The sequence below is a fragment of the Lithobates pipiens genome, unplaced genomic scaffold (genome assembly GCF_037356315.1).
Source record: "Lithobates pipiens isolate NorthernLeopardFrog02 unplaced genomic scaffold, aLitPip1_a1.2 Scaffold_18, whole genome shotgun sequence".
NCBI classification, from domain to species: Eukaryota; Metazoa; Chordata; class Amphibia; order Anura; family Ranidae; genus Lithobates; species Lithobates pipiens.
This window is the reverse complement of record NW_027507758.1, coordinates 133,158,436-133,184,518: the sequence shown is the minus strand read 5'-3', so window position 1 is coordinate 133,184,518 and position 26,083 is coordinate 133,158,436. Positions and strand designations below refer to the sequence as shown.

Genomic DNA, 26,083 nt, shown 5'->3' with positions numbered 1-26,083 from the left:
TTCGTTTTGGATATTTATGCTGTCACCATTTCACTGTGGAATACCTTGCAAATAGAGACTTTATATGGACTTTTTGAACATTGCAACACTTTATGTTATGTTTATAATTTATTTTCATATCCATGTTTCACTAATGTTTTAAGGCAACGGGCTATTGGTTGTTATACTTTTTTCAGGTTCACATCATATTTTCATTTGAATATTCACTGTTATTAAGGGTCTTTTTTTGAAACCATATTAAGGTGTATTTGCTACCTTCACTGATTTAGCATTTTCTATTTTTATATGATTGTCTAATTTCTAGTCGCAATTTTTCGTTGCACTTTAAATTTTCCCGCATAGTATTGACACACTATTAAGTCAATGTTTTTGTGAGTCTTTTCAAGTAGGTGTATTCTCTGTTTAGTAATTCTCTGTAGCGCAACCCACTCTCTTTTTCTTTCATGCCAAATGTAGTATAACATTTGGGTTGCTGCTTCTTTTTAGTTTTTTATAATTTCTTTTTTGCTAAGCGCGGCTTTCCTCTTTTTTCTAATATATACTATACGTATGAAAACAAATTGTTTTTTCTTTAATACAAATTTTGCCTTTGTGTTTTCTATAACAGCATGTCCCTTTTAAACCACAGTTGTGATCCAAACTGTGTGATAGTGTTTGAAGGAACGTGCCTGCAACTCCGTTCAGTAAAGAAAATACTAAAGGGTGAAGAGGTATGAAAACTAACTTATCCTCCCTCCTGTCATAGACACCTGGAACAGTAATCTTCTATCCATTTACATTCCTGAGAGCTGCCTCATTTCTGAATTAGGGTAAACCATCAATCACCACTCATATCTCGCATATAAAGAAAAGACAATGCGTTAAACTGTCTTTACTTGCTGCTGGGCTATCCGTGTTTTTTCCTAGTTCTAAATTACCCTTATTCATGATAAATGTCTCTGCATGAGGAATCCAGAAACTTTCATAGTTCATTTTCTTTAAAACATATAAAAATGCACTTAAAAAAAAAAAATCAGCAGCTTCCACTAAGCATCCAATATTTAATCTTTCTTGTATTGAAATGGCTTTTTCTTTTTTCTTTTTTCCTTAAATCTGCCAGTCTCAGGGAGGTAAAAAAAGAAAATGTGTATACCAATATCTTAGAGCAGGTTAATTTAGCTGAATAGCTGATGTACTGCCTCAAAAGTTTATCTAATGACAATAATAACAATTACTTGTCCAGCTGTAGTGGAATTTTCTACAGTTTGTGTACTTGGCTAACTTTGGCTAGAAAGCACAGTTTTTTTGCAGCTGTCTGAGTTTAGCTGTTAAGAGCACAGACACATTCTACTTGTTAAGAGTTCCCAATGGTACCCTTAACACGTACCCTGGTATTGGTCACCCATAAGAAATATGTCTAGCCATAAACAGACAAAATATGTTAAAACAAAGCTTGATGAAACATGAAATTTGGCTTTAAGGAATATCTAAAGCCAAACCTGAGCAGGCCATTTTTTGAGATACGGCACTGCATCGCGTGTGTCGCAATCGTGCAATGCTGTACCCTAACAAAATTTACGTCCTTTTTTTCCCCTGCAAATAGAGCTTTATTTTGGTGATATTTGATCACCTCTGCGGTTTTTATTTTTTGCGCTATAAACAAGAGTGACAATTTTGAAAAAAACACTATGTTTAACTTTTTTGCTCTAATAAATATCCCAATATTTTTTCCAAAAAATAATGTTTCTCTTTCGTTCATTGACGGACACAGCTCCTTTAAATCTTGACCGTAGGGTTATCACGCCACCTTCAGGAGAGGACTAGGCAGAACATGTAATGCATGTAAAAACAGCAGAACTGCATAGTTCAGCCCAGGGGGCAGTCCCTCTGGCTATAACCCCTCAGCCTGCTTCCTGCAGCTCAGTTTTTTTTCTGCCTAGTAAAGAAGGACCTAGGCTCCCTGAAGGGACCATTGGTCCTGGGGATTTTGGGATTTTTCTGAAATATTTTGATCCTGTGATCTTCTATCAACAACTTTCTACCGGCTGGGTGACAGGCTGGATAATCTAGATCCTTATAGTCTCCCCAGCCTTGCTATTGAACAGGAGCAGGCCCTAGCTATGCGCTGGGTCAGCCAGTGAGCTATATGCTCTGGGCTACTGCTGTCCATGTCACAGTGTGCTGTGGCCAGTATCCACCCCATACTGCTCGGGCAATGGGTGTGTGATGGAATTCCTCCAGCTATTCCGTCCGGACGGGTAAGTACAGCTCTCCCTGCCTCGGCAGGATAGAGCAACTGGGCATTCCTGGGGAGGTCGATTAGGGGGTCTCTCACTCTTCTTTTCTTCTCTCCCTGTTTTCCCTCCTTCCCCTGTGGGGGACGCTGCATGACTGGGCATGAGGTGCGGAGCGTGTACCTGGGCCGGGGCTCCTCTGGGGGAGCTCTGGGCCTTGACAGGGGCTGTGCTGGCTGTTTGGGTCCGTGTGCTGTGTTTTTTACCTGTGTCTGCAGTGTCTGTGAGAATTTTTCCTCTGCATGTGCTGGCGCCATTTTCCCTTAGTTTTATTGCAGATCATGGCTGTCAGCCATTTCCTTGAGGTCCAGCGGCCATTTTTTCCTGGTGTTTTTTGTATCAAAATGGCCGGCGGCCATTTTCTTGTAGCCTCAGAGCGGTTTTGCCTCCTCACCTCATAACAGCGCTGGTACGCCGACCTAGTACGCCTGGTGGCGGATGCTCCTTGGTGGTTGCTGATGTGAGAAGACCTCCTATTGCAAGGTCTGATACTCCATCCTGCTTTACCGCCGCTGGTTTTAACGGCATAGCTGTGGAAAGCCAGGTGCTAAAGGACCGAGGTCTGTCAGACTCGGTAATTTCCACTATGCCGAGGGCACGGAAATCTTCTTCTCAGAAGATTTCCATTGTACGTGGAAGGCCTGTATCTCCATGTGTGAGGAGATGGGGTGGCGTCCACGCACCTATTCCGTTTCCAGGATCCTGCTGTTTTTACAGAGAGGAGTGGATCAGAAACTTGCCTTAAGCACCATCAAGGGACAGATATCAGCCTTGGTTGTCTTTTTCCAAAGCCCCTTGGCATCTCACTCACTGGTAAACACCTTTGTGCAAGGGGTTCGGCATGTAGTCCCTCCGGTCCAGCCACCTCTACCTCCATGGGATCTGAACCTGGTGCTATTGGCGCTTCAGAAACTGCTATTTGAGAACATCAGGAAAAATTCCCTTGTTGACTCTTTCCCAGAAAGTTGTCTTTTTAGTGGCTAGGAGGATTTCTGAGTTGGCGGCATTGTCTTGCAAGTCGCCGTATCTGGTTATCCACAAGGATAAGGCGGTGCTTTGTCTGCAGCCCTCTTTTCTTCCAAAAGTGGTTTCGGCTTTTCATCTCGAAGAGGGCTCTAAGGGTATATCTGTCTGCTACGGCTCCTTTCCGGAAGTCAGACTCTGTTTGTTTCGGTGACTGGTCCGAAAAAAAGGTCTGGTGGTCTTGTCAACCACCATTTCCCGGTGCATCAGACAGATCGTGGTCCAGGCTTACGCCTTGAAGGAGCAGCTGCCCCCCTTTCATGTCATGGCCCATTCCACCAGGGCAATTGGGACATCCCGGGCTTTCCAACGTCAAGCGTCTGTTTCTCAGGGATGTAATGCAGCGACCTAGTCGTCCGTTCACACTTTTACAAAATTCTGCAAAGTAGATGTAAGCGCATTTTCGGATGCTTGCTTTGGCCGCAAAGTTTTGCAGGCGGCTGTGTAAAGGTTTAAATTTACACTCTTTTCTTTTTGAAGAAAGGTACAGTTTTGTTGTAAGCACATTTTTTGATGCATGTGTTGGCCACAAGTTCTGATGCGGTTGTTTCAGATGGCAACTCCTCCATTGAGGCGTGCCTCTGGTTGTGGGTGAAGTATGTTTTTGCTGTTTCCACCCCTCCTTTTGACACTGCTTCGGCACATCCCTACGGTCAAGATTTAAAGGACCTGTGTCCTTCAATGAACGGAAGAGAAAATAGGATTTTTGTACTCACCGTAAAATCCTTTTCTCTGAAGTTCATTGACGGACACAGCACCCACTCCTCCTATTTTTACGTTTTGCTTGTTGACGTACTGAGCTGCAGGAAGCAGGCTGAGGGGTTATAGCCAGAGGGACCGCCCCCTGGGCGTAACTATGCAGTTCTGCTGTTTTTACATGTGTTATATGTTCTGCCTAGTCCTCTCCTGAAGGTGGCGTGATAACCCTATTGTCAAGATTTAAAGGAGCTATGTCCGTCAATCAAAAATCCTATTTTTTCCTTAGCTTAGGCCGATATGTATTCTTCTACATATTTTTGGTAAAAAAAACACAATACGCGTATATTGATTGGTTTGCGCAAAAGTTATAGCATCTACAAAATAGGGGATGGATTTTGGCATTTTTATTATAATTTTTTTTTTTTTACTAGTAATGGCGATGATCAGCGATTTTTATCAGGACTGGGATATTGCATCCAAAAAAATTGGACACTTTATATGGGCGTACTACAGCATACAGCCATGCAAGGGCTTTGTTTACATTCACTGGGATGCACAGGTGTTCTGTTCATCCCTGTACAGGCAGTTCCATTCATGTCACTTTTAACACAGCAGCTGCATGGACAGGGCCGCTGCTCCCAATTTGACATCTGTTTAGGGTCGTGCAGGGCTCCAAATGCAGACATGCACCCTCACCTGCACATATGTCAAACTGGGAGCATCAATTGTGTCTATGCAGCCACTGTGTCCTAAGTGACATGAATAGGAGTGCCTGCACAAGGTACATGGAACACCTATGCTACTCCTTACCAGTAGACATGGTCCTCACAAAGGCAAATGCTGTAGTACACCCATGTGAAAAAGGGCAAACTAATCAAAATTAAGGATTTTACTTTACTTTCTGGTTCCAACGGTAATATTTACTGTGACAGAGTGTGACAGTTTTGGTGCTTCCACCAAGGTACAGCTTCCTCCATTCTGGAACACGGAAGTAAGTATTATAGCTGAGCATTGCACCCAAGAACTAGACAACGCTAGCTTAGGTGCAAACTGTAGTTGACTTTATTGTGAATTCACACATATATACCACACAAAATCAGATCAGAAGAGGCTGATTACATTATGCTAAACAATGTAATTTGTAAACAGTAATATTAGTGCATCTAAGGAACAGCCAACATAAACAGTATTCTAATTAAACAGTAAGCTAATTAATGACTAGTCACCCAGGCAATCCTATCATTATCACTAAGAATGAAAGAAAATCCCAAATTTTCAGTTGTCACCACCACAGGAATGGAGGGGAAATCTAGTCCTAGATTTAGGCGCTAGTTCTGGTGACAACTAAGAGGGGCTTGTCCCTCACTTTGGAGGCAACTTCCTGTTGTGCCTGTGGGACATGGAAGAGAAGGGAAGTCACTCTAATAGGACACAGATGGCAAAACACTTTGGTTCTACTTTTAAGTAGTATAAACACATTGGTTAATAAGTATGTGTTTATATATAAGCGTTACAGTATATAATAGCTTTATTTGTTCTGCCTAAGCTTTATGTCAGTATCAAGGACACATTATAAATCCTTCCTTGTTGAATTAGGAAAATGATTGAAAGAAGAGTATGCAGTTAGTAAACAGTGAAGGTCAATTGGGTGTGGATAGGAAATCTTTGGGTCAAGTGTATGGAACAAATAGAAGTATAATGAGATGTATTGTCTTTCACAGTTTTGTATGGTATATAAAAAATACAAAACAATCTGTCTTGAAAACCTTGCTGTTTTCAGAATAAATTTCAGAACCATCAGACAACAGACAGAATATGTAGGAGTTGAGCTGGAAATTATTTTGCTTACAAAATTAGAAAAAGTAGCAATAGTGAGAGATGTAGGTTATGAGAGGTCAAATACATTTGGTGTGATATATTCCAGACACTCTATACCAGTGATTTATTGACACCATTAAAACCATAGTTTTCCTAATAAACAGTATAAACACATTACGGGCATACCCCACTTTTAAGTACACAATAGGGTTTGTTTACTAAAGCTGGAAAGTGCAAAATCAGGCTCACTTCTGCATAGGAACCAATGAGCTTCCAGGTTTCATTATTAAGTTTAATTGAACAAGCTGAGGTTTGAAGCTCATTGATTTCTATGCAGAAATTACCCTGATTTTGCACTTTCCAACTTTAGTAAATAAACCCCATTGTGTATTTAAAAGTGGTGTATGCCTGTAAATACAAACATACATGCAGTTCTTAGGGCTCAGTTTGGGCCATACACATATGGCAATGTGCATTTCATTATTTGGATGCCGTTTATGCATTAAGTGTTTGTGTATTTTATACATAGATCTAGTCAGATTGACCCTTGCCCTGGTGAATACCACAGTCACACAAACGTCAGCAAAACACTTGAACCAGGCTGGTCATAACCAATTACCTATCAGAGTGTTCTTTTTAAATGTTGGTAGCACAAACATGAGGCTAATTTGCAAACTCTATCCAGATAGAGTCTTTGTGAGTCTACTGCTGCAATCCAGAACTGTGCCATACAACAAAAGTCTTGCTAAAGTTTTCGCCTCTTGATCAGTTCAATATGTGACTTTCTACTATGCAGGTTAATTAGTTTTTGGCTTCAGCAGAGATCAGATTTGTTTCTTTCCAAAAGATGTTGAACTCTTTAGTGATTAGGTCTTGTAGTAATGAGATTTAAACGAAATTCTGCCGTGGCTTCCTTTGGCTAGTTAATACATTCACAAACACTATTTATCTAATTAAATTCATATTAATATCAGTTTTGTGAGTTCTGTATAATGTCAGCATATTTCAAGATTAACAAACAAGCACAGACGTTTTTTTTTAAATACAACAAGGAAAAAATAAATATTCTTCTATCTTTAACAGTACCTTGGAAGCATGTGGAAAGAGTGTTATTTAATACCTTGCAACCATTTCATAACTATCTTGTCAAAATGTTGTCCCAGAGAAGCAAGTGTGTACAAAAGTAAATAAAAGAACAAGTTCTGCTGCATTCTTTTTTCACTCACTGTGGCATGAGTAATTAAATAAATAAATACGTACATTAAAAAAAAAAAAAAAAAAAAGTGCATTGAAAGGATGGACCAATACATTTCCAACATGGGATGCTTATTGTATAGATTTGTATAATTTTGGTACACAAACAGTAATTAAACCCAGTTTTACATCATTTTATTGTTCCCCCAAAAAAATGTGGCTTCCTTACTGAAAATGTTACATGGATCTGCTTTGTAGCTGAACTTAAATGGTGGGCAAAGATGACACAAAATAATATAACACCTGGCAGACTGACCTTAACAATCAAATTTGTGATCCTTACATCAATTTCAAACAAAGTAAATTTAGTCCGTTCTGAATTTTGTATAGATATAAACAGTGAGGGCATAAGTATGTGCAACAAGAAGCCATAGGAAAATCAGTTTAAGTTTTCTACTTTCCAAATATTCATCCTAATTTAATTCTATCTCAAAATTTGGGCAATTTATACTGAACATATGATGAAAACATGCACTGTCACAGGTTACCTATTGTCTGTCAAAGGAATCAGAAGGCCTATAGGTATAGGCAGCTGAAATTTCCAAATTCAAATCTCAAGGTTTCATATAAAGATTATGCTTGGTTCTACCCTTCCCAACTTTAGAGCCTTCTTGTTGGCCTATTCGTGTGATGGATGGCCATACTAACCAAAAGAGAGGTTTAGGTAGCTGAGGGCAAGGAAAGGCTTGAAAGGTTAAAAACGAATAACATAGTAGCTTGCCCTCCACTCATTACAGCAGTGTAATTCCCTCCTTCAACATTAATTTTTTAACTGGTTCTATGATCTAGATAACGTCTTGTCCTAGTTGGCAAAGCTGTTTGAGTGGTTCCCCAAGCAGGAGCAGTCATGTCACTCCAGGATGTGTGCTGCCTGTGATCTGATGTGCTGATGCACAGTGCACCAGCAGACACAGCTTGTAGTTCACAGGAAGCCGAGGCATCAAAGGGTGTCCATATCATAGGAGGGAGATGTGCACCTATGCGTTCAGCAGCAATACATAAACAGTAGTGATCGAGAGGAGTGGGTGGATGCATTGATTTATAAGGCCAGAAAAAACTAGTAGTCTGCTATATTAAAAAAAAAAAATGACTGACTTTTTTTATAATCCAAGTCTATTATGACATTGCCTAATAACTTTTGAGATTCATGTAGGAAGGTTTATTCATTTTTAGATGTATTTTTTGCACAGCTCCTCAACAATCCATAACCACTGGCTTTGTTCACAGTCAGAAGCCAAAGGTGATACCCAGTACTTGGGAATTTAGAGGAACACATGATTTCCTCTGTGATAGCACTGACCTAACCAGTGTTGGCATAGGAAAGTCCATAGCCCTGTGTGAGCTATAACTCTGATGAAATGTAACTTAAGGTTTTCCTTTTGTGCCTAGAGACTGAACGGAGTGACAGGGAAGTGAAAGACATTGAGCATACAATTTGTGGCTGTGGAAATATGCATTAACTTAAACCTGTTGTGTTGCCCAGAATGGACAAAGTACAGATTCAGTTTAAGCTGCTTATGTTTCTGGACCCACTGATTGATTTGTCACATTATTTTCACTTAACCTCTTTAGCCCTTCGGTTTATGCAAAGTCTGAAGAGGTTAAACAAGCTCTTGGCTGCAGTACCAGCCAGTTCTTTACCAGCTAACTCCTGGCATTATTGTAAACAGTGGTCACTAATGGGTGTCGCTACTCCCTCCCTCCCCCGGTGCTCCCACTTAATTGGTTCCTGGGCTTTATCGCTCCTCCCAGGATCCAGAGACTACAACTAATCACATCAGGATGGTGATCAGGAGGGGCCCAGGGAACATCCTTTCCCTAATCTCCTCTGCTGACTTTGAACCTGAAAGCACTCAGCTCTGAGCACTTCTGGTTCACAGCTGTAAAAATCTCAACCAGAAAGCCAAGTAACCATCTTTTCATATTATGCTCAGCTTGATGTGCCTATTTCCTGATAGCTTTACTTTAAGGACAGTCCTACTGATGAAGCTTGTGGAGATCCAAAAAAGCTTAATAATGGTGTCTCATAGCAGACTGACAGAAAAGCCTGAAATATATCTACATTAATTTGACTTTCTGATATAAATCCCAAAATCCATTCACTGGGTCCTGAAGAAGCAGCTTCACAAATCCAGCAGAGCATTGCAACCATGATCACAGGAGCAATTCACAGGCTCATGAATTTTTTAAGCCCAGCCCCAGGTCTATATGGAGGTTCAAACCTTCTGTTATGTGGCTGGAGGAAGTAAACAGTAGACTACAAAAGCGATTATGTCACCACACTTAAGCCAGCATGATCTGTGAGTCTCTCTGCTGCAGTGGCAGATGAGAGTTGTAGTCTTCCCATTCCCAGATCCATGTGAATAGATGATATGGCTGTGGAAGCGAAGACAGTAAATTGAAATAATGACTGGATGCTAGAGGCAAAAGCACCCCATTATTCAGGTAGGTGGGGGCAGTTTGAGGCTGGGGAGCTGGGGACTAAATGTAGGCTTGGAAGCTAAATATAGTTGTAACATAAAACATGGTCCCATGAGAAAAGGATTGTACGGTGGGATATGCCTTTAATGGGCTTCTAACCATAGCTTCTCTATTTCGTGCACAAAAATATAGTTTTGGCTTTGATCACCCTTGAAAGTACAGTTATGTTAATGTTATTATTTATAAACAAAGAAAAAAAATCTATCTACCAATCAATGTTAGATGGGATAACAGTTTTTTCCCAATAATATTTATTACATTTGTACTGTAATTACCCAAAGGAGGACTTTGTTCAGGAAGTATAAACAATCATTAGAAGATGTTCCACATCATATATCTCAGACTATATGCCTGAAAGAGCTCAAGGATAATTAAATTAACAGTATTGTATAGAGAACAAAGCATTACTTCAACCTTTCAGCATGACATCTACTGCTTTTAAAAAAGAAATATATTCAAACATCAGCAAGAATTTCCAGAGCATATCCAACACTTCACAACAATTCTAAAAGGTGAGTATTATGCTGTAGGTGACTTTGAAAGCCTTTTACTGGATTTCAATCCACTTACAGTATGCCAAATGGGTCCAATATCAAATGGGTCAAAATCACCAATCACCAATTGTGTCTTCTCCTTTATTCACCTTTGCTTCCCAAATATCTTCAACTCATCACATGTGAAACTCCAAATGAAAGTTTTGGTATGAATGGATTGGAAATCTGGTAAAAGGCTTGGAAAGTAAACTGCAGGTTAATACTCACCTTTTAGAATTGTTCCTGAAACAAATGTTTTCAATGGGTTAATTTAAAAAATAAAAATGCAGCGCTATTGAAACTATACTTGCTAAAAGGGATGTGACTCTCCAAGCCAATACATGTATCAAAATATACCTATTTAGCAGGTAGAAAAAATAAACTGTGAAACAAAATTAATATATCCTATCACGGCCTCAACCAGCCTATATAATACCAATATAGTGAACAATAGTGAGTGCAACCAAAAAAGAGTAATCAAACAAACACCTCATAAAGTCTGTAATTGTAGTGATAAATATAAAAAATCATCAATGTCCCTTTAATAATAGATATCGCCCACCGCAGGGAGAAAGGCAAACTTCATCTAGGGAAATTCTGGTATATATAATGGCATCCAGGTGCATACAATTCTCCTCCCCGTAAGACAAAGATTTCATAAAAGAAATGTCAAAAGTACCAGCTATCATCAAAAGAATAAAGGTAATGGGTACTCTTACCCTGAGGTGTGGACCCACACACCATAGTGGTGAGTCAATCAGGCGTAGATATACTTAAACAATGATCAATCATCTGGCCAGAGCTGTGAAACGTCCAACTGTTTTCAGCGGTATGGATCCAGGATGCCACTGTCACGACTCCAATTCAGAAGAAAGTGTAGTCACCCAATGATCAATCCCACGGCAAGAGTGATGGACCATCGGACAGCTTTCAATGGTACATGGACCCAGGATGTCCAATCCAGATATCACCATCCAAGCTCCAACCCAAAGCAGGAAAAAATCATCCACATGCAAGATAGCTCATGGAGAAAAAAAAATGCTTCCACATAGATTATTAAAATAAAGAAATAAAAAAATAATAATAAAAAGTACCACACATCAATGAAGATGAGTACACATGAATAATTTAAAAAAACATGGTAAATCAAGCCAGCAGGCTATGTACCCGACATGTTTCATACAAGTGTACTTCAACTGGGGCATAAACCTGCTATTAGCTTCCACGTTTTATATATATATATATATATATATATATATATATATATATATATATATATATATATATATATATATATATATATATATATATATATATACCACCTTTAAAATAGGGAAAACAAACATCAGCTGTTGTTAAATTTAAGGCACCAAGATGTGTCCAATGAAAACTACCAAGTCTATGGTTCTGATAAACATTGCTGACACCGACAAGAATACACCAGTCAATGAAAGGGAACGTCACCCCACTACCACCAACACGTCATCACATACCGCCGAACGGTCATGCTCCAAATCACACACAGGGCTCGCATCAGAAGAGACCGTTGTGGGTAAGGTAGTCCAGGGATGATGTAACCAAAGATGTCCGCGTCAGGTAAAAAGGAAAAGGGAGGATTCTTTCAAATGAAATTAGGGCCGAAACCGGAAGTTGAATTGGTCAATAAAGGTTTCCTATTGGGAATCCTTGATAGAAAGGAAAAAGATTTTTTAGTACCGCTGGCTCCCCATATACCGATCATGTATTACCTTCCCAAGGTCCACAAGAATGCGACTAAACCTCTGGGGAGACCTATTTTCAGTGGTATTGATTCCGTGACATAACGGATAGGTAGTTATGTTGATTTCCATTTACAACCGTTGGTATGGTCCGTTCCTTCGTATTTGAAGGATACGGGCGACACCATTGTTTGAAAGTATTGATTATGAACATGATTACCTGTTAGTTACTGCCGATGTTACATCCCTTTATACCACATAGACATGGCTTTGCAGTAGTAGAACATTTTTTGAAGAACGATAGTTCAATTCCAGCTATCCAACAGCTGTATATCATGGAGCTACTCTGTTTTGCTACGCAAAGCCATTACTTTTGGTATGATGACCAATTTTTTCTACAGAGGAAAGGTGTGACAATGTCAGGGAACTCACCATACGTATGCCCGTCCCCGTATAGCGACAGTTTCCCTTCGTTCCAGGCGGCATGCGCGGTGTCCCCGTCAGAGGCGTACGAATTCCAGGACGAACGGACGTATGCTAATCCGAACACGTGGACGTACGCCAATCCGAACACGTGGACGTACGCCAATCCGAACACGCGAAGACACCCGCGCAAACTGAACGGATGTACGTATTCACGCACGGACGGCCACTTCCACCAATCCTGGCTCACTCCCCTCTATATAAACAGGATCCTGGCCTGACATCAGTGCTGGATCGTCTTCAGCTACTCCTGTAGACCTGATCGTTGCTCCTGTGACCTTGCTCCTGTGACCTTGCTCCTGTGACCTTGCTCCCGTGATCCTTGTTCCTGTGACCCGTTCCTGACACCCGCTCTTTGGATACCCTGTGCTACTATCTCCTGGACTACCTTTGACCCCGGCTTGGACTTCGACTTTGGCTTGTCTCCTGAATCTGTACCTCGTTTGCTTGCACGTTGCCAGACCCTTGCTTGTTCCTGATTACGCACCTGCCCCCTGTTATTGTACCGCATTGCCTGCCAGTTGCCGACCTTGCCTGTTACAGACATGCAGTGCTTCCTGCACACCTGCTGATCTTCTGGTGCCTACCTACAACATCTCTTCTACCGTGAGGACCCAGCATCTCCAAGGTCTGCTACCTTCACCTTCAGGCACCTGCACCCTTTCGTGTCCTCACGCGCCCTGTCCCCATCCTCAGGGGCATGGAGACCGGAACCGTGCGAGAGGCCACCCTCAGCAGTCTGACTCCACTGCAAGGTACGTGACAGTACGATCCAGCCAGAAACATGGAGTCAGACAGGGGGGCCTCACCTTTGGAAGCTCTGTGCCAACAAATCTCTGCCCTTACCCAAGCAGTTCAAGGCCTGCAGGATGGTTACCATCAACTCGAGCAGAGGGTGGAGACATTAACTCCAAACACTACTGCCTCCCAAGGGGCTACAGCATCTCGGTCCGCCAGTCCGGCAACCCCAGCATCCATGCCTGCAATAGTGGTGCCATCCCCGGAGCCTCGAGTTCCTACTCCAGAGCGATTTTCCGGAGATCGCAGCAAATTCCGTGCTTTTCGTAATGCATGCCAACTATACTTCCTGCTACAGCCTCGCACCTTCTCCTTGGAAAGCACAAAAGTAGGGTTCATCGTCTCCTTGCTTCTGGGGGAACCTCAGACCTGGGCCCATCGCCTCTTGGAACAGGCCAGCCCTTTACTTGATACCATGGACTCTTTTCTGGATGAGATGGCTAAATTATACGACGATCCTCAGCGTGCCACAACTGCTGAGGCCAGTCTCCATGCCCTGCGTCAGGGACGCAGACCTGTAGAGGATTATGTGACGGACTTTAGGCGGTGGAGTTCTGACACTCAATGGAACGACGCCGCCCTACGTTACCAATTCCGCATCGGATTGTCTGAATCATTAAAAGACGAGTTGGCCCGTATCGAAGTTCCCAGTTCCTTGGAAGACCTCATACAGGTATCGATCCAAATTGACCGCCGTTTTAGATAACGGAGGTCTGAAAGAGTTGGCCAGTTTCGCCCCACTTGGATGTTACCCAAGGCTCCGAATTATCCTCCTGCTTCCACACCTGCTCCCATTTCCGAAGCTCCAGAGCCAATGCAATTAGGGCTACTTCGCTCACCATTGTCTCCTGAAGAGAAGCTACGCCGGCGCCAGAATAACCTTTGCCTTTACTGCGGGGAAACTGGTCACTATGCGAATACATGTCCAAATAAGATTCGTAAGTTCAAAGACTCACCTCTTGTATCCAATGCATTACCTCTGACAAAATCAATTCATATAGCTGTTCCCTTTTCCTTACAGCTTCCAGGAGGAACACTCCAGGTCCAGGCTATAATTGATTCGGGCGCCTGTAGTTGCTTTATTGACCATACTCTCATTCTACAACACAACATTCCATTGGTACCCAAGCAACGCCAACTTTCTATAAGGTTAGCAGATGGATCCAACATCAGATCAGGTCCTATTACCCATGAGACTCAGCCACTACTTGCCAACATTCTATCCGATCACCAAGAATTAATCTGCCTGGATGTCATTTCTTCACCACTCTTCCCAATTATTTTAGGAATGCCATGGCTACAAGCCCATAATCCCCAAATAAACTGGATAACCGGTGAGGTCGTGTTTCGATCCACTTACTGCCTCCAAAATTGTGTCAGGACCTCAAACCACCTGGTTCCGGTCATTGCCTGTTCGGGTTCTACATCTGAGCTCCAGAGGTTGGTCCCAGTCACATACTACAGATTCCTGGACGTGTTTGACAAAAGAAAGGCAGACACACTCCCTCCTCATCGGGTCTACGATTGCCCAATCGAGTTACTACCTGGAGCCGAAATTCCATTCGGGAGGATATTCCCTCTATCGGAACCTGAACTCATGGTCCTCAAAGAATACATCAATGAGAACCTCAAGAAAGGATTTATTCGACATTCCTCTTCCCCAGCCGGTGCTGGAATATTTTTCGTTGAAAAGAAAGATCATTCGCTCCGCCCATGTGTGGATTACAGGGATTTAAATAAAGTGACGATTAAAAATCGCTACCCCCTCCCATTGATTCCAGAATTATTCCAGAGACTTCGATCAGCCAAAGTATTTACGAAACTGGATTTACGAGGGGCCTATAATCTAATCAAAATCCGTAAGGGGGACGAATGGAAAACGGCCTTTCGGACACGTTTTGGCCACTTTGAGTACCTGGTCATGCCATTCGGACTCTGCAACGCACCAGCTACTTTTCAACATTTTGTTAATGACATTTTCAGGGACTTTTTGGATTTGTTTGTAATTGTTTATTTAGATGACATTTTGGTATTCTCAGACTCTCTAGAAACCCATCGTGACCATGTGAAACAAGTTCTCCTGAGGTTAAAACAACATGGGCTCTACGCCAAGGCCGAGAAGTGCGAATTCGAGCGACGGACCATTCACTTTCTGGGTCTGGTAATATCAACGGAGGGAATAGAGATGGATCCTCAAAAGGTTTCAGCCATTTTATCCTGGCCACCTCCAACTGATAAGAAAGGGGTACAGCGCTTCATTGGATTCTCTAATTTTTATAGAAAGTTCATTAAAAACTTTTCCAGTGTTATAGCTCCCATCACGCAACTCACCAGCAAACAAAACCGCTTCCGATGGTCCATCGAGGCCCAAGCTGCGTTCGACAAACTAAAAGGGCTATTCACGTCGGCCCCAATACTCAAACACCCTGATCCTGCTCTACCTTACACTCTGGAAGTGGACGCTTCAGAGAACGCTGTAGGCGCCATTCTGTCCCAACGCCAAGGACCTAAATCATTAATGCATCCTGTAGCATTCTTTTCCAAAAAACTAAATACGTCAGAAAAGAACTACGATGTGGGAGATCGGGAGCTCCTGGCAATCAAACTGGCTTTAGAAGAATGGCGGTACCTACTTGAGGGGGCAACACATCCAGTATTAATTTTTACAGATCATAAAAATTTGGAATATCTCAGAACAGCTAAGCGTCTCAGGCCCCGGCAGGCAAGATGGGCTCTCTTCTTCTCCCGTTTTAATTTTCACATAACCTACAGACCAGGATCCAAGAACAGTAAACCTGACGCATTATCCCGTATGTTTTCTGAAACCGAAGCCCCATCCCCTCCAGACACCATTTTGCAAGCCGGGAACTTTCTATTAACACAAACCAGTTTTCTGTCACAGGTTCGGCAGTCGTCTCAAGGTGCATCAGTCCCTCCAGATATTAACCTCCAAGAAAAAGATGGTCTTCTCTGGCGAGGAAGTAAACTATTCATTCCTCAAAATCTTCGCACTTCCGTTCTACAGGCTTGTCATGACTATCCCCTGGCGGGTCACTTTGGGGGTCACAAGACGATAAGTTTAGTTCAAAGGCATTTCTGGTGGCCAAACCTTGCGAAAGATTGCAGGAACTATGTTAGCTCTTGTTCAACCTGCCTCCGGAATAAAAACAGCAAGAATAAAGCTTGGGGATTGTTGAGGCCATTACCTATCCCTGAAAAACCATGGGATAAGATCGCAATGGACTTTATTGTTGAGCTTCCCCCCTCTGAAGGATTCTCCTCTATCTTTGTGGTGGTGGATCGCTTTTCCAAAATGGCACATTTCATCCCCATGAAGGGAACTCCATCTGCAACCGAGACAGCCAGAGTATTCATTAAAGAAATTGTCAGACTCCATGGAATTCCCGGTGATATTGTCTCTGATCGTGGAGTCCAATTCACGTCAAAATTTGGGAAATCATTATGTGAAGCTCTGGGTATCAAGTTAAATTTCTCTTCAGCCTACCATCCCCAAACAAACGGGCAGACTGAACGCACTAATCAAACGTTAGAACAATATTTACGTTGTTTCACTTCTTTTTCTCAGGAGGATTGGGCTTCGTTACTACCCTTGGCAGAATTTGCATTTAACAACTCTACTCATTCCGCCACAAACCAGTCACCATTTTACTCCAACTATGGGTTCCATCCCTCCTTCCTGCCAACATCCTTACCGGATTCTCCTGTACCAGCCGTCCAGGATAGGCTGAATTTCTTTGTTATCAACAATCAGGCACTTAAAGAAACCCTCTCTAAGGCTCAGGAGGACGATAAAAAAAATTTTGACAGGAAGAGAAGGGGGGAATTGGATTTAAAAATCGGTGATCGTGTGTGGCTGTCAACTGCAAACCTAAAACTGGCGTGTCCCTCTAAAAAATTGGGACCCAGATATTTGGGACCTTTTCCAATTAAGAAGAAAATTAATTCAGTAGCCTATGAACTTGAACTCCCCGGCTCATTTAAAATCCATCCTGTATTTCACACTTCTCTACTTAAGCCTGATGTACCTAATTCCTTTCCAGGTCGGGAGTTAAGGCCTCCAGAAGCTATATTGGTAGACGGGGAGGAGGAGTTTGAAATCGAAGCCATTCTGGATTACAGGAAGCGTCAAGGACAAAACCAATACTTGATTAAGTGGAAAGGCTTTGGCCCTGAAGAAAATTCCTGGGAACCCGAAGCAAATCTTCATGCCCAGAGGCTTATACGGGCTTTTCATCGCTCTCAAAGGTCGGTTCTAAGGGGCACCCGGAGGCTGCCCTTAAGGGGGGGGCACTGTCAGGGAACTCACCATACGTATGCCCGTCCCCGTATAGCGACAGTTTCCCTTCGTTCCAGGCGGCATGCGCGGTGTCCCCGTCAGAGGCGTACGAATTCCAGGACGAACGGATGTATGCTAATCCGAACACGTGGACGTACGCCAATCCGAACACGTGGACGTACGCCAATCCGAACACGCGAAGACACCCGCGCAAACTGAACGGATGTACGTATTCACGCACGGACGGCCACTTCCACCAATCCTGGCTCACTCCCCTCTATATAAACAGGATCCTGGCCTGACATCAGTGCTGGATCGTCTTCAGCTACTCCTGTAGACCTGATCGTTGCTCCTGTGACCTTGCTCCTGTGACCTTGCTCCTGTGACCTTGCTCCCGTGATCCTTGTTCCTGTGACCCGTTCCTGACACCCGCGCTTTGGATACCCTGTGCTACTATCTCCTGGACTACCTTTGACCCCGGCTTGGACTTCGACTTTGGCTTGTCTCCTGAATCTGTACCTCGTTTGCTTGCACGTTGCCAGACCCTTGCTTGTTCCTGATTACGCACCTGCCTCCTGTTATTGTACCGCATTGCCTGCCAGTTGCCGACCTTGCCTGTTACAGACACGCAGTGCTTCCTGCACACCTGCTGATCTTCTGGTGCCTACCTACAACATCTCTTCTACCGTGAGGACCCAGCATCTCCAAGGTCTGCTACCTTCACCTTCAGGCACCTGCACCCTTTCGTGTCCTCACGCGCCCTGTCCCCATCCTCAGGGGCGTGGAGACCGGAACCGTGCGAGAGGCCACCCTCAGCAGTCTGACTCCACTGCAAGGTACGTGACAGACAATGGGGGCTAAATTTGCCCCCAGCCTCGCCAACCTTTTTATGGCGATAAGGGAGGAGGATATCGTCTATGCCCTACAGCGTCCAGAATTGACGCTGTGGGCTAGGTATATAGATGATATCCTCCTCCTGTGGAAGGGTGATGAGCAATCTCTACACAAATTTATGGTCACCCTTAATGATAACAAGATGGGCATAGTTCTAACCTACGATGTGAGTTCCACCAAGATACATTTTCTTGACCTGGATATATCCATTGTAGATCATCGGTTGGTTACTATGACTCATTTCAAACTGACTGATCGCAATGGCTATATCCTGACTGACAGTTGTCATTATGCTCCGTGGCTGAAATCCACACCGCAGAGCCAACTGTTACATATTAGGAGAAATTGTACTGACAGATTTCCTTGTACAGGCCGATGTTTTGAAATCTAGATTTGTGGATAAGGCTATTTGCCTGGTGCCATCGATGATGAGATTCATCGAGTTTTGCAACTGGATAGATCTACCCTCACTACGGTACAAGCAGGACGCAAGCCTGATACCAAATCTAAATGGTCCTTTGTCTCTCAGTTTTCCATACAGTCTAAACAGATAAAAATATATTTAATTGTCATTGGGATGTCCTGAGGAATGATCCACATCTGGGTCCAGTCCTTCCGGAGAGAGCAAGTATTATTTATAGGGGGGCACCATCCCTGGGAAACCGGATTGCCCCTAATGTGATCAATCCACCACCGAAAATTATGTTTTTTCAGGATTCAAAGAGTTTCCATCTGTGTAAGAAGTGCAACGTTTGTATGCATAATGTGTTGTGGTGTAGTAAGATTGACGTTTTTGAGTCTACTACTACATCTACAATCTATCATATGAAGTACTTCGCTACCTGTGCCACACGGTTTATCGTTTATCTTGTTACTTGTCCATGTAAGTGGCAGTATGTTGGTCACATCCGAACATCATATCCAAACATTTTCGACCAGGGTGAACCAGCATATTGCCATTATCAAATTAGGACTTACAAATCACAGCGTACCGAAGCACTATTTGCATTTCCACAATAAAAATCCTTTCGGGACAAAATTTCAAGTGATTGATTGTTTTTCCCCACATTGGAGGGGTGAATCAAGAGTGAGGGGTGTCTCAAAGTTAGAAACATTCTGGATATACCAACTCAAATGCTACTCCCCATTCGGGTTGAACCTTGACTGGGACATCAATGCATTTATTAATAAATCTTAAGGGTTGATTCTGATTTCATCTAACAGATTTTTCGCAATTTTTTATGTCTTGGCTTATAGGTTTTTTTTTTGTTTTTTTGTCATATGATTATCTACATATGTCAGTCGCCCATTGCAGGCATACGTTCAATATGACATTGTAGAGACGACAAGTTGTCATGTGGATTATCTATGACTCTTAGTGTAATTTAATATGGTCTTCTTTTTCTTTTACATTTATTATTTTTAGCAATTAGTATACTAATTGCTAAATTAGTAAGTTAGTAATTAGTATTTGTGTCTACTAGTCAGGGAGTACCCAGAGCGGCCTCTATGTATGTGCAGTATACACAGTGCAGTATACACAGTGGATGATCTACATCTCTGGCTGTTGTCTTATTGCTCACCACCCCTCACTGCTCTGTGTTTGTTATGCAGAGATAAGAATGAGGTTTGGAGCGCATCTGCCGATAGCCGGTAGTGCGCGATGACACAATGTGGATGTGCGTGATGACGCGGTGATGTCTGATTTCCGGTTTCGGCCCTGATTTCATTTGAAAGTATCCTCCCTTTCCTTTTTACCTGACGCGGATGTCTCTGGTTACATCATCACTGGACTACCTTACCCACAACAGTCTCTGCTGATGCAAGCCCCGGTGTGATTTGGAACATGACCGTTCGGCGGTATGTGATGACGCGTTGGTGGTAGTGGGATGACGCCGTGACGTTCCTTTTCATTGACTGGTGTATTCTTGTCGGTGTCAGCAATGTTTGTCAGAACCTTAGACTTGGTAGTTTTTATTGGACACATCTTGGCGCTGATGTTTGGTTGGCTTTGCTAATTTTAAAGGTGGTATATATATATATATATATATATATATATATATATATATATATATAATGTGGGATCTAATGGCAGGTTTATGCCCCAGTTGAAGTACACTTGTATGAAACATGTCGGGTACATAGCTTGCTGGCTTGATTTACCAAGTTTTTTTATATTATTCATGTGTACTTACCTTCATTGATGTGTGGTAATTTTTATTATTTTTTTTTATTTCTTTATTTTAATACATTTTTATATTGGAGTGATCTGCTCTATGTGGAGGCTTTTTTTTCTCCTTGAGCTATCTTGCATGTGAATGATTTTTTCCTGCTTTGGGTTGGAGCTCGGATGGTGATATCTGGATTGGACATCCTGGGTCCATGTACCACTGAAAGCTGTCAGATGATCCATCGCTCTTGCTGTGGAATCGATCGTTTGGGTGACTGCACTTTCTTCTGAATTGGAATTGTGACGGTGGCATCCCGGATCAATACCGCTAAAAACAGTCAGACATGGGGGGCGTGGCCAGCGCATGAGCTGAATGGAAGCTCTGTGAGAGAGCTCTGTGACACGAATGGGCATATTAGCGACAATTCACAGTGAATATCGGTAAAAAAGATACGAACAGACAACGGAAGAGTTCCTGAATCCGAAGGTGATGTCAAAAAAGCAGAAAGACGAACGGAAAATGAAAAAACGAATGACATTCTCCTCTCAGTCAGCGGGAGGGAGAAAAAAAGATGGCACAGATCCTCTCACAGCTGCTGTACCAGCAACAGCCTCCTCAGGGAGAGCGCAATACACTGACAGGCCTGATGCTGCTCTAGAAGAATTACCTCACAAAACACATCTGGAATCTCCTCATGAGGAAGATTACCTCAGCCCTACATGTCGCAGCCCGGCTAAAACTCGTATCAAACTGGATTTCACAGGCCAGGAGGTAAGCTATAAAATACCTCATATTAGTCAAGATAACACAGTCATAACTCCTATAGCTTCACCTATAGCCGCATTCCCCACTAATAACCAGCCTATTCTGGACACCCAATTAAAAGAAATGCTATTAACTTTACATACTTCGCTTCATACGGATATTTTACAACTCACAAATCAATTCTCCAAAGCAGTGAACTCCTTAGGTGAAAGAGTACACACTATTGAGAACTCTATGGGAGACATGACCAATACTATTAATGATTTAATAGATGCTCATGAAGAAAATAAAGCTGAAAAAGAGTGGCTTAAATTTAAAATCGCTGATTTAGAAGACCGCTCAAAGAAGAACAATCTCAAAATCAGGGGTATCCCTGAAAATATACAGCAGTCTGATCTTAAAAAATATGCCACTGACTTATTCTCCAACTTGCTGCCAGCTATACCAGCCTTAGAGCTCACAATTGATCGTATCCATCGGATTCCGAAACCGTCATTGTACTACTTAGAGTACACTTCTACCATGTTAAAGAACAAATCCTATATAAAGTGCGACATCTAGGACAACTTCCACAACCATATAATACAATCCAGATTTATGCTGACTTGTCTAAACATACTCTAGATATGAGAAGACAACTTTCCACGATTACAAAAGCTCTGCGTAATCATAAAATTGAATACCGTTGGAAACAACCATCTAAACTACTGATACAGAAGAACGACACCTACCATACAATCACTTCTGTGGAACAAGGCATTAAGTTACTTCACGCATGGGGTATTATCCCCGAACCAACTCCACCTATCGGAGCTAAGAAGAATCTGGAGAAACTTACGCCACAATGGCATTAGCTTTCATTGACTAGATCCGGTCAAAATACAATCCTATCTATAGGAAACCGATCTATCAGCTTGCCCGCCAGTGCCGTGCGATACTAAATCTTTGGAACAGCTGACCTTTGAACTAATTCCCCATTCTAATGTTGCAGTATACATTGAAATGTTTACCACTGCAAGTTAAGTTTAATGTTTGGTTATATTTTTGTTTGTGCTTTTACTTTTATTTTTTTCTTCACAGTATCCTATACACAACTCATAGCATTCAAAGGGACAGGTATGTTATGAACCTACAAAATTTGAATCAAAACTTTTCAGTCACTAAATTTTTGGACATTCATAGTCATTTCAGACTACAGATTGTTCACATGGAAGTAGAATTTAAAGCTATTATCAGGCTAGTATGTACTTACTTTTTCCATCTTATTAATATCCTTTTATGAGTATAAAGTTAATATCTTTAAATACTAATGGTCTTAACCATCCAGCAAAAAGAGCGTTGATGTGGCAAATGGCTAACACCCAGCGATGTCAAATATTGTGTATACAAGAAACCCATTTCAAAACAGGCGCTACTCCCACTTGCACCCATAAGAACTTTCCTCACATATTTACAGCATCAGGCCAACAGAAAAAAAGAGGAGTACTTATTGCCATACATCATTCAGTTAATTTTCAATTGCATGAATCTATTGTAGATACCAATGGACGACACCTCATATTAATATGTACCATTGATAATACACTTACTACATTGGTAAATGTGTATGCGCCTAATAAAAGGCAATCCCATTTTCTGAATGGCCTGATGAGAAAAATAGGTAAATGCCGAAAAGGTGCCTTAATAATTTGTGGAGACTTCAACACAATACATGAACAAGAACTAGACACTTCTAATCCCAAAACCAGAACCAACTGTGCACTTAAAATTTTTTTGAATAAAAGCGATCTCTATGATGTATGGAGATGCCATCATCCTGGAGATCGTGAATACACATATCATTCCCTGGTACATAATACCTATACTCGTATCGATTATATTTTTACGGATAAGTGGTTATTGCAGCGGGTGAGGGAGTCTGACATTGCACCCATCACTTGGACTGATCATGCCCCAATTAGTATGACTATTCTACCTAAACACTCTCAAACGACCCATTTTCTATAGAGAACAAATGCATATCTTATCAAAATGCCTACCTATGCTACAGCTATACAAAACCAGATAACTGAATTCTTTAAATATAATGTGGGATCGGTGTCAGACTCCGCCACCCTATGGGGTGCTCATAAAGCATTTAGTAGGGGAATCCTAATGCAACTGAATGCTCAATTCAGGAAAAATAAAACGAAACTCATTGAGAAACTTACTGCTGACATTAAAACATTAGATTCCCAAAACCAATCTCACCCATCACAACAACTGAAAACTAAACTACAAATATTACGACAGGAACTCAGAACGACTTTATTGGATACATTTGAAAAACATACTAGAAAACTTAAAGCTAAATATTACCATACTAGCAACAAAGCAGGAAAAAACATGGCACTTCGGATCAAAGGCAGATATTCCAAATCAAAGATTCCATATCTATACCACCCTATTACTAGAGAAAAATTGCAAGACCCCCAAGACATAGCGAATGCATTTAGCTGTTATTATAGCTCCCTTTACAATCTTAAAGATGATTCTCAAACTCCCACACCTACCCCAAAGATAATAAGTGATTTCTTAGATACTATTAGTCTCCCATCATTAACTACTGATCAAATCTCTGATCTTAACGTCCCATTTTCAGTGGAAGAAATTGCTAGAACTATAGACTCCCTGCCCAACAATAAATCTCCGGGCCCAGATGGAATGATAGGAGAATACTATAAATTACTTCGAGATATACTGGCTCCCCACTTATGCTCACTTTTTAACGAAGCGGCATCCAAATCAGAATTTCCGGCTGAGATGCTTCAGGCCTTGATCATAACACTGCCGAAACCAGGCAAAGATCCCAGTGCTCCCCAAAATTTCAGACCGATTTCATTATTGAATATTGACATCAAAATATACGCCAAAGCAATAGCGAATCGACTGATGAACTACATACCAGACCTCATTCACAAAGATCAATCTGGCTTTACTAAAGGTCGACAATCTTCAGATGCAACAAGACGTCTGATTGATATTATACACTTCACTGAGAGACATCAAACGCCTTCTCTGCTCCTTTCTTTGGATGCAGAGAAGGCGTTTGATAGGGTCCATTGGGGCTATTTACAGTCAGTGCTTTTAAAATTCGGCTTTCATGGAAATATTTTATCGGCAATTTTTGCACTGTATAAGGGCCCCTCAGCGAGAGTATACACAAATGATATGATGTCTAGGCCCTTTGGCATCTCGAATGGAACACGACAAGGTTGCCCCTTATCTCCTTTAATATTTAATTTAGCCATCGAACCTCTAGCAGAACGTATACGATCTGACACAAAACTATCTGGTATAAAAATTGGGCAAATAGATAATAAAATAAGTCTGTTCGCAGATGACATAGTGCTTATAGTGTCTGATCCTATTTCATCTCTCCCGAATCTCCAAAATATACTAACGACATTTGGAGCAGCATCATATTATAAAATCAATGAAACTAAGTCCAATATTTTAGACCTAGGATTAGATAACACAACCAGGCAGTTATTGTCTAATAAATACCCCTACCACTGGAAAGACGAGGGGATTTCTTACTTAGGAATCACTCTCACTAACAAAACAAAACAGTTATTTAAAACAAACTTTTTACCATTTAAGAAACATTTTGAAACAGATCTGACAACACTTAGTAAATTCGAATTTACATGGGCTGGTCGCCTGGCAGCTTTCAAAATGATGACCTTACCAAAATTATTATATCAACTCAGGTCCCTTCCAATATGTATCCCTAAATACTACTTTAAATCCTTACAAAGCAGTTTGGGAAAATATCTATGGAATGGCAAAAAATCCCGTTGCGCATACCATATACTAATTAAACACATGAAATATAGGTGGTGCGACCGTACCTGAGCTACAGGATTATTATGACGCAACTCTTTTGACCCAAATGCAAGAATGGTTCTTGCCTACTCCTAAAACTTTATGGGGACAAATTGAGAAAGACATCACACGACAGCCTAATATGCAATTCTGGTTACTTAGTAGGAAAATTAAGTCCACAATTACAGCTCAATACCCACCAACGGTGAAAGCGACGCTACACTCTTGGCAGAGAATCATCACATACAAATGGGATAAAACTCCAATCACGGTGTTAAACCCTCCTCTAACAATTATACCAACATTAATTCCTGGCGTACAAATACACGACTGGAATTTGGGTGGGGATATCAAACTTGGTTCCTTCTTCCAACAGGGCTCATTAAAGTCTTTTTCTCAGTTAAGTAATGAATTACAGCTTCCGAATTCTGAGCGATCTACATATATTCAAATAGAAAAGTGTCTGCTACACAATCCACAACTCAGAGCTTCAATCCCGGTTAAAATATGGTCTTTCCTCAATAACCATGCCACATCACAGAAAGGAGTAGCTACAATATACCCAATTCTAGGGGAAAAAAACATACCCAGCAAACTACCTTCCTTCCTTAAATGGGAACAAGATTTGGGGCAAGACTTTTCAATTAAACAATGGATGGCTTCCCTACGAAGCATATATAGGGCCACTGCATGTGTTACACTATGGGAACTGGCACAAAAAATTGTTCAAAGACAATACCTGACTCCACATATCCTAGCAAAATTCAAGGGGAACTCGTCACCTAATTGCTGGAGAAATTGTACCCAATTGGGGACCCTATTTCATATTATGTGAGACTGCCCAAGCTTACATAACTACTGGCAGGCAATCTCCCATTTACTCACTTCCGTAACAGGTATTGTCCTTCAACTTTCACCAGAACTAGCCATTCTGAATATGAATTTACATACGATTCCCAAACAATATCGTAAAGTAGTAACACATATACTTTTAGCTGCGAGACTATCC

General features: G+C 41.7%; 1 protein-coding gene across 1 annotated transcript in view; it reads left to right on the top strand.

Moving 5' to 3' along the window:
* The window catches only part of SMYD3 (SET and MYND domain containing 3), an 859,717-nt gene that overhangs the window by 545,721 nt on the left and 287,913 nt on the right, over positions 1–26,083 (top strand). Inside the window, exon 8 of the mRNA XM_077486140.1 lies at positions 608–710. Coding sequence (XP_077342266.1) covers positions 608–710 — 103 coding nt within the window. The remainder of the gene's footprint in view (positions 1–607; positions 711–26,083) is intronic.